The 10000-nt window shown below is 33.2% G+C and overlaps 1 protein-coding gene across 8 annotated transcripts in view; it reads left to right on the top strand.

The window, feature by feature from the left end:
- Positions 1–10000, top strand: part of LOC137629511 (uncharacterized) — a 172772-nt gene that overhangs the window by 111459 nt on the left and 51313 nt on the right. For 7 of the 8 annotated variants that reach the window (XM_068360867.1, XM_068360875.1, XM_068360871.1 and 4 more), the window contains exons 21-26: positions 266–430; positions 914–967; positions 1638–1811; positions 3545–3709; positions 5796–5846; positions 7638–7814. In XM_068360867.1, the coding sequence (XP_068216968.1) occupies positions 266–430; positions 914–967; positions 1638–1811; positions 3545–3709; positions 5796–5846; positions 7638–7814 (786 nt within the window). The remainder of the gene's footprint in view (positions 1–265; positions 431–913; positions 968–1637; positions 1812–3544; positions 3710–5795; positions 5847–7637; positions 7815–10000) is intronic. The other variant, XM_068360869.1, reaches the window with a different exon arrangement.

Here is a 10000-nt window from a genome sequence, read left to right on the forward strand (position 1 = left end):
GATTCATCAAAAGACAGCCAGTTCCGTATGATGCACATATAGATACACACACACACACACACACACACACACACACACACATATATATATATATATATATATATATATATATATATATATATATATATATATATATATATATGTATATATATAAATAATTTTTTTGTGATTTCATGTAACTCATATATTTTAATGAATTATGACACTAAAATATATGCTGAATTAATTGTTACATACAATATTACATTGCACTTTCTTATGGCAGAGTATACTCTGTACTCGGTAAATGGTTTTAGATGTAAACCGTTCATGCACGATAATACAATGCAACATGGATGCGTTGAAGAGGAGGGAAGACGTCCTTGGTGCGCCACCAGTGTCGACGATGACAGTCATCCTTCCGAGGTGGACTCTTGCCCTTATTCTTGGAGTGAGTTGAGGATTTACTGTATTCTAAAGAATATTGTTTATATAGATTTTATATCATAGAATTATATTCCAGGAGGAGAATATCTAAAGTATTCCCTATTAATCATTTTTTTACCATCGAGTCAGTTTCTACTTATATCAATGAAAATGACAAAAGTCTATCAATTTATTTAATCATGAATTTTTAAGTTCATATTAACGGCGTATTCTTATTGTAAATACAGTATATTAAATTCTGTCCTTGTTATGGTAATTTCATTCTTTTTCACAATGTTTTAAGATAAAAGAACACTATTGGCCTTGAGTGGAATTACAGTAGATCAAAATTAATATTAAGAACTAGTAGTTTTCTTTTAAAAAATTAGCCTGAGGTCATTTGACTAAGACAGCTTTTATAAAAGAATTAAAGCAAAACTACATTATTTATTCCCTAGTAAATGAGTATTTCTTGTTGTTCACCAACAACATACATTTTTCTTTCCAGAGTATTGGCGACATATATTGTCCGTGGATCCAAGTTTCTGGTCACCATATTTAGGTAAAAATCTAATTTCTTAGTAACACTTGGTTAAAACCACTGGAGTAGTAAGGAAAATTGTATTGGGCTTTTGTGAGAGATAGATCTTTTAAAATGCACTCTTATAATAGTAACTGTCAAAGCCAAGATGTTACTGTTTGTAGTATTATCTAAAAGAATTGAAGAAAGTCATGCAGTTGGTAAAATGATAAGTTAGGGAAAAACATCTCTTAAATTTAGGTGGTTAATGATAAGATAATGTTTGGAAAATTAATAAAAGTTAGAGAAATGAAGGCAGGGGCTCTAAAGAAGGCAAATGAGGGTACTGTATGCTGTTTAGAATATGGCAAGGTGTACTTCAGAGGTAAAAACATCTCAAAGACTGTATTGTCCAACATAATGCCTTTATAAAGCATTTGATAGGATTTTGATGAGTTGTGGCCCACTGCAATAGTCCTCTACTGTAGGTAACGTGATTGAATAAGATAATTTGGAAGAAGTTAGGTGGAAAGAGAATTTAGGTTAATGTGACTAGAAGTGAGTGTGGCACATACTCATCAGGTGCTATTGCCTCCTTGGCTCATTTATCATGATACATGGAAAAATGTTATTGATTTATTTCTATATTCATATATAAACAACTCTTCTACCAATGCCTTACATTTATTAGCGTTCTCATACTATAAATCAGCCGGTGTGGATGTCACAATGACGGAGTCCGGGCAGCCATGTGTGTTCCCCTTCATTCACGAAAACAAGATGTACCATCATTGTGTTGAGAGTAAGAACAGAAGACCATGGTGTGCCACAGCTATAGACAACGATGGTGTTGTTTTGCAACAGGATGTTTGCCGAGAGAGAGTGGGTGAGTGTCGAGTTGTAGTTTGCGATATTAGTAGCTTAGATAGACCAAAATCCACTCCAGTCACATCAAGTCCAACCTTCGTGTCCACTTTGTTCACTCTTTCGCCTATGGCCCCTCTTTTACGCAGCCCACAGACACTTCTCGACTTTTTAGAAATTATAGTTGGCCACAGGAATTCCTGTACACCTCGCTCTGAGGAAATGAACCGACTTACACCCTTTTGCTCTACCCATCAATAAATATGTTTCTCTCATATTTACGTCAACATTGAGGGACTCCTAACCACTTTGGAGAGATGTAGATACCTTTTCACCATCATCAACTGGAATACCAATGGACCGAGGCAACAGGTGTCAAATAGCAGAAGGTGGAAAGCTAAGCAATCACCTCTACCATCTCTCCCTCCAATATCTGTTTGGATACTCACCACATTAAGGGTGTGACAGGTTGCACTTTTTCAGAGCAACCTTCAGTGTCAGGATGCCAGAAAACTCAAAATCAGTCAATCAGTCTTCAGAGCGAGGTGTGTCAGGAACTCCTGTACTAAGTGTACATAATCATAATAATACCATGCTGCCTGGTGACCACAAATCTATTAATCCATAGCATATTGGTTTAAATTTTTTATACCAATTGGTATGTCTCTATTGAACTAATGGTGTTATATCTTCTGGCATTCCCATTTACTCAAGTCATAAGAAAAATCCAGTTTCGTCCAAAATGTCTTTGTTGGACATTCGGGTAAAAGGAAGCTTGTAAGATTGTATCAAATTCATCGTCATGTTGTTCTTATGTACTTTCCTCTAAGTGTTCATGTGTACTTTTTCTAAGCATTCTTGTGTACTTTCCTCTAAATGTTCTTGTGTACTTTCTTTAAGCATTCTTATGTACTTTCTCTAAGCGTTCTTGTGCACTTTCCTGTAAGCATATCATTCTTATACATATTTTATGAATAACCTCTGAAATAGATTTATTGCATGTGTGGTAAAGGTAGAATTAAGTGAAAATTTCATTTATGTTAGAATAAATTATTCATTGTATGGATGTTTATTACCTTTTTTCGGATGACACATGAAAGGATGTTTATTTCACTTTCAGTAAGTATACACTTTTCCATTACACTGTGGTTGATAATGTTTATATCCTATGTTTCTTGGCACGCCAGGCCTATATGACACCTGGGTAACCTTTTGTGAAAGTTTAACAGTCTAAAGTCTTAAGTTTCCCTCTGTCAAATTGTTTACTATTTCCTTCGTACACATCATTGTTATTATTTTATCCTTTATTATTTACTATTGCTCCCCCATCCTATGCATTGAATTAGCTGAATGTATGTCAGCATGTTATACACCAAGTCAAAAAGTTGTATTATACTATTATGATTATCTTATCTCTAAAAGAGCATGAAGCATCTTTCAGCTACATGGAAGACATACCAGAGGCAATATGGTGAAAGAACTAAAGATGATTTGGGTCTATTTGAAATGCAGATATTTTAATAATTCTTTCTCATCTCCATGTTGTTTTTGATAAAGTAAGAAAATCCTTCTCCTTCCATCTTGTAATAATACAGGTAGTTATTGACTGAACATCTGTTTTGTTTATTCTCTTCGTCTTTTCGTTAACTATTCATCAAAGTCATTGAAAGTCATTAAAATGACAGCTTATAAAGAAGGAAGTGTAATTCATTTTCATTTAAGGAACATCTTTTTTTAATTTCACACTGTCCACAGCAGGACTTCTAAAATCTGCCAGTGGGAAGACGTGCCTCCCTTTTCTACAAGAGGGAGTTCTGGAAGGTGGTTGTGTTAAGCCCCCAAATGCCAGCGAATGGTGTGCTGTCCGTGTTGATGACCTTGGCCTCTTGCTTGAAGAAGATCTTTGCAGTCAGGATTGGGGTAAGTGACTTCTACACATTTTGGTATGTGCTTATTATTAAAAGAGGATCCTGTACTATACATGTATTGCATTGTTTCCAAAGATTTTTCCCCTTTTTCAGATATTGTGACGTGAGATTAATCACATTCAAATGTACAACTTGAACAATTTAGAATGACTCAATCTAGACAAAACATATGAGAAAATGAAAGTTGTCAATAAAAATATTTAAATTATTTTGTCCAAAATATAATTTCTTTCAAGAACCATTAGGGGAAGACAAGCAAATATCGGTGAAAATTACTTTAGAAATAATTCTTGCTTGACATAATGGGAAAGAATGTGGAATAAAGAAAAGGTGATGGAAAAGTTTTAGATGAATTCATAATGTAACAAATGAACAATTGACAAAAAGATAAACTTTTTTTTTTTTTTTTTTTTTTTTGCAAAAGAACATAATCCTCTCTCTAAGTGTGTGATTTTAACAAACTCTAGTATAATCAGAATAAGCAGAAAAAGTCTGAGCAAACTTGTACATGGAAAAGCTACAGGAGTGAGATAAAAAAGGGAATAGTAACACTGGAGTAAAGGTAGATGCAAAGTCTGTGCATAACAATGTCAGCCATGGTGCAGGTACACTTAAATGCCTTAGTTTGATGATGTCACATGTACCCAATTAAAGTCATAGAACTACTGTATGTAACTTGTGATTAGGTCACCCTCTAAGTGTGCAAAGTTGATATTTTCAAGAGGATTTTCATTGCTTTTAACCACTACTGAAAATTTCAATCATATGGTTTATGCAGACTTTGAGAAAAAAGAAGTTGGTGTTCTTTTCCTTATTAGGTAAATTTTTCATTTTACTTCTCAACTTGATATGATCAGCCACTTGAATCTTGTCTTAAGTAATAATCTTTTTTTATCTCTGGAAAATATTGTAAAGTTTCATAAGCAATTTTCGCATAATTCGTTCAAAGATAGTAAGTTTAGTGCTTTATGTTAATATCCCAAGCCCCCACCACTAAGTAGTCATGCTTGATGATTATTATATAGTATGCCAATTTTAAATCTGAATCTGTCCCTTTTTTTTCTAATTCATTTGTTATTCTATTAGATATTTTGTTCAGGGTTTGACTTGATCAAGCATTAAAAATGGGGCGAGAAATATCACACAAGGTCTTTGATAGAAAGACTCAGAAGCACAAAGCTGCAAAGTAGAATTTGAGGCTTTTAGGAGAAGAGAAATTCTCTCTAACACAAATGTCTCCTTTACTTATGGCACGTCCATAGCATGCAGTTGGTTTAAGGTTTGGCATACTCTGGAATTTCCGTAAGTGCGTCGAGGACAGTTTGACAGTCAGTTATCAAATTAATGTGCTTCCTACCTACCTACCTACCCACAACTTACGACACTGCTCTCTTTATATATATATATATATATATATATATATATATATATATATATATATATATATATATATATATATATACAGTATATAGATATGAGTGTTTGTTTACATGTGTCTGAGTGTGCATATGATTACACACACACACACACACACACACACACACACACACACACATATATATATATATATATATATATATATATATATATATATATATATATATATATATATATATATAGATAGATAGATAGATAGATATATATATATATATATATATATATATATATAGATAGATAGATAGATATATATATATATATATATATATATATATATATATATAGATATATATATATATATATATATATATATATATATATATATATATATATATATATATATATACTGTATATATATATCTGTGTGTGTGTGTGTGAAAACTGCTAAAACTAGACTTAAGAAAGAAAAAGATATTGTTAGAAAATTATATGAAACTGCTTGGTCTAGTCGGGGTTTGCTATTAATGTTATCATAACACATCGACATTGATTATTTCCCTATCCATTTACACCATCTTAGATGACCATAATGTTTTTAGCCTTGACCAATGATTCTTCGCTGTGACAAAAATGAGAAGAAGTTAGACTTGTCCATTTCTAAATAATAAATGAGGTGTTAATGAGATTATTTTTTTTAACAGATATCGCAATGACGACAGGTCCTATACTAGATGGTGATACCTACAGTTACGGTAAGATCATTTGACACTTTTGCATATTGTAGGATCAATTTAATTCCACTTATTGGTAGCTCATAATTCTCTTTTTTTTATTTGATTGGAAATTGTTGAAGTCTTACCTGTTTCAGGTCTGTATATCTGAGATCTTTTTCTTCAAGTATAAACATTTAGGGTATTTCCACTTAATAATGTTCAACATGGGTAGTTTTATAGATTATTATTATTATTATTATTATTATTATTAGTTAGTCTACAACCCTAGTAGGAAAAGCAGGATGCTATAAGCCGAAAGGCTCCAACAGGGAAAAATACCCCAATAAGGAAAGGAAAGGAATAAATAAACTATATAAGAAGTAATGAATAATAAATATAGAATATCTTGAGATCAGTAACAACATTGAAATTGGTCTATTATATATATAAACTATGAACTGTAAGTTTGAACATCTGAAGCTATATCTTATGAATTAAGCAGAACAAGAAATGACAGGGCTGCCTATTAAAGGGAGAATTGATTTTAAAATATATACAATAACCCATCAAGTTATCAGAACCGGACGTCCGAAATATTTAAGAGAATTGCTACATGTTGTGCAGCCAACAAATGGTGTTGATGCAAGAATAGTTACAGATGGTTTCAAACTGTTGAAACCTAGATATATGTCTACTGTAAGCTCTAGAGCCTTTAAATATACAGCCCCAAAACTATACAATAAGCTCCCATGAGACATTCGAATGATTGAAGATATTAAAGCTTTCAAAAGGAAACTGAAGACTTTCTTTTTCTGTAAGTGCTTCGATAGGGACGATTTAACAATAAACAAGCAATATGCAGTGAGAAATGTTGAATGCTTTCAAACGAACATGATGAAATGACTGTGGAGGTGCTGTAGAGAGTAGGGTTTTCCTGCTGTATAGGACCAGAAAAAAACCGCTCTTAAAGTAAAGTAAAGTAATCAATGACATCTTCAGTTTTGTAATCTTACATTAGTCTGTTGGGACGCAGAAACGTTCTTTTGTAAATTGTAAGAGTTAGGTTTATCCATTAGAGTTCTCTTGCTTGATGGTACACTCGGGCATGCTATTCTATCTTGTTTCTCTTCCTCTTGTTTATTTTTAGTTTTTATAGTTCATATTTGAAAGATTTATTTTAATGTTGTTACTGCTCTTAAATACTTTATTGTAATTGATAATTATTTTTCTTGTAGTTTCTTTATTTCCTTTCCTCACTTGGCTATTTTTCCCTGTTGGAGCCCTTGTGTTTATAGCATCCTGCTTTCCCAATTAGGGTTGTAGCTTAGATTGTGATAATAATAATAATAATAATAATAATTTGGTAACGCTATTTCAACTTCAGAATTGAATTTTACCTCTGCATCTTTTAGTTTGTGCAAGATTTAGAATCCTATTTTTTTTGTATTAAAGTTTTCCATTACGTATGGAATGGAATTTTGTTTTACTGGTTTCATTTGTTGATTGTTCGGTTTAGTTGTCTCATTGTTATAGACCTATTTCTTTAAGATAATTTAGATATTTTCTTCTCGTAAGTTACACTCACAACCAAGTTTCACAGAAATCATGATTTATGAACAAAATTGCTGATGAGGCAATTTGTTTTGAGGGTATATTTTAATCAACCGAGAGTAGTATTTTCTTCGTTGTAATATTCTTAACATGGATACTACTCTGTTTGTTTGAATAGCTTATTTGAGTTTTTTTAATCGTGCGCTCATGCACCTTTATTTATTTACATAGGAAATCCTATTTGAACACTTGCTCAAAACTTTCCAACCTTCCGAACAGGGGAAGTTGTGCCGCTGCAGACAGTCGACGGTGATAAATGCGTTCCTTTCCTGTATGAAGATGTCATTGTCAGACAATGTGTTGAGACGGAGGGTGAGGAGGACCAAGCTTGGTGTGCCACCAGCACTGACGAAGATGGGCACTTTAACAATACCGGTGTCTGTGTCGAGGATTGGCGTAAGTTCAAACACTTATTTTTTACCAAACTTGGAATTAATATTAGGTATAACAAGGATGAATCTGGAACATTTGGTATAAAGTATATCAAAGTACAAATGCGCAACTGTACCCTATAAATAAGCGCACTGTTAGGTAAATGGCAAATATTTGTTTAGTTTATGTCATATTCATGAACTTACGTAAAATTATAGAACCAGTTTCAATGAAACTTGGTGGACATGTTGGATATGACTCAAGGACAAATCTATTAGACTTAAAAAAAATATATCAAAGTACAAGTATGCAGTGAACTTAAGAGCAAAAAATGACTGTTTGGCGTGGCAAAGGCATTCTCTCTACTGAGTGCCTCTCTAGTTAGGATTAGTATTATACAAAGATCACTGGGACGAACAATGCAATGCTTGAGTTTGTGTAAAAAATAGCAATAGACCTCTAAAGTATGATAAAAAAAAAATGAAAAGAACTTCTGAGCAAACACGCTCTATGAGGACTACTGATTACCGGGCTGAGGGCCAATAAATGACCTAATGGTATTTTTTGTGTGTAATCTGTATACATATGCATGCAGGGGTAAAGATTGTGGAGGTGATAAGAGTGTCGCGACAGAGATGTAGCCACGCGTTGAAGGTGGATGATGGGGAGGGAGGGAGGAGGGCTTGGGAGGAACCTGAGTGGGAGTCAGAGAATTACCGTAGATGGCGAGATAAGGTGAAGGATGATATGGAGAGAAGAGGTTTGGCGTTGGAGAGGATGCATCAGGCAACCGACCTCTTTATATAGGGATAGCAGTGGGGAAGAAGAATACAGTATATAGGATCACATCATGCCAAGGTGCCATAAAACAGAGGGATAAGGAAAATATGGAGGAAATCCAGACTAGTTTGTGTGACAAAACTAGTCAGGATTCATTCAATATTTTCATTTGCCTGTGCTTTATTACATGCATATATACACACATTCATATATATATATATATATATATATATATATATATATATATATATATATATATATATATATATATATATATATATATATATATATATATATGTGTGTGTGTGTGTGTGTGTGTGTGTGTGTGTGTGTGTGTGTGTAAGAGTTGGAGAAGTAAAGAAAGCATTAAAAGGCATGAAAAGAGGCAAAGCAGGAGGAGAAGATGGCCTAAAAATTAATTTAATAATAGATGGAGGAGACTTCGTAGTAGTAAAACTTGCTGAACTTGCACAAAATGTCTGCAAGAATGCTCCATACCTCCACGTAGGAAAAACTTTATCATTATGCCAATTCACTTCAAAAGGGAGACATAAGACTTGAAAAATTACCTCCCAATAAGTTTATTCACAGTAATATAAATATTTACAAAGATTGTATTAGAGAAAATAGATAGACCTGTAGACTTTAATCAACCAAGGGAACAGTCAAGCTTTAGAAGAGGGTATTCAACAACTGACCATATCAATGTAATTAACCAGCTAATGGAAAAATCAATAGACTATGGCAAATCACTATTTATGGTATTTATAGACTGTAAGAAAGCTTTTGAATCGATCAAAAGTTCAGCAATAATGAAAGCACTTCAATGACAAGGAATTGATAGATCTTATATTAGAACACTGAAGATATCTATACAGGAACTACAGCAATCCCAAAACTACATAAAGATAGTGAGAAAATTTCGATTGAGAAAGGACTTAGACAGGGAGACCCCATCTCTTTTAAATTATTCATAGCGTGCTTAGAAGTCTTTAAAGAATTGAATTGGAAAAATGTAGGAATTGAATTAATGGGAAATACTTACACACTTTAATTAAGATTTGCAGTAGACATAGTTCTATTCAGTGAATCATGGGAGGAATTTCAAAAGTTGATAGAAGATTTGAATTGAATGAAAATAAAAATGCAGACAACAAATAAAGGGATTTTGACGAAGGAAAAATCTATTTCTGGGCGAGAGACCTGTGCCGCCCAGTGAAATGCTCCTTTTGCATCATTTCTAAGGTATATAACCGCTATGAATTTACCAAAGAAAAAAGTTGCATAGGAATGCCAGGTTGAACCCAGCTCGCTCACCTAATTAAAGTGTCGGTATAATACTGGGGCGTGATTAATCACAACCAGAGGTCTCGCACCGAATAAACCTCTAGAGACTGCTAATGAATAAACGTACTTAGGACAGACAATAA

Source organism: Palaemon carinicauda, chromosome 37 (genome assembly GCF_036898095.1).
Source record: "Palaemon carinicauda isolate YSFRI2023 chromosome 37, ASM3689809v2, whole genome shotgun sequence".
In the NCBI taxonomy this organism is placed as follows: domain Eukaryota; kingdom Metazoa; phylum Arthropoda; class Malacostraca; order Decapoda; family Palaemonidae; genus Palaemon; species Palaemon carinicauda.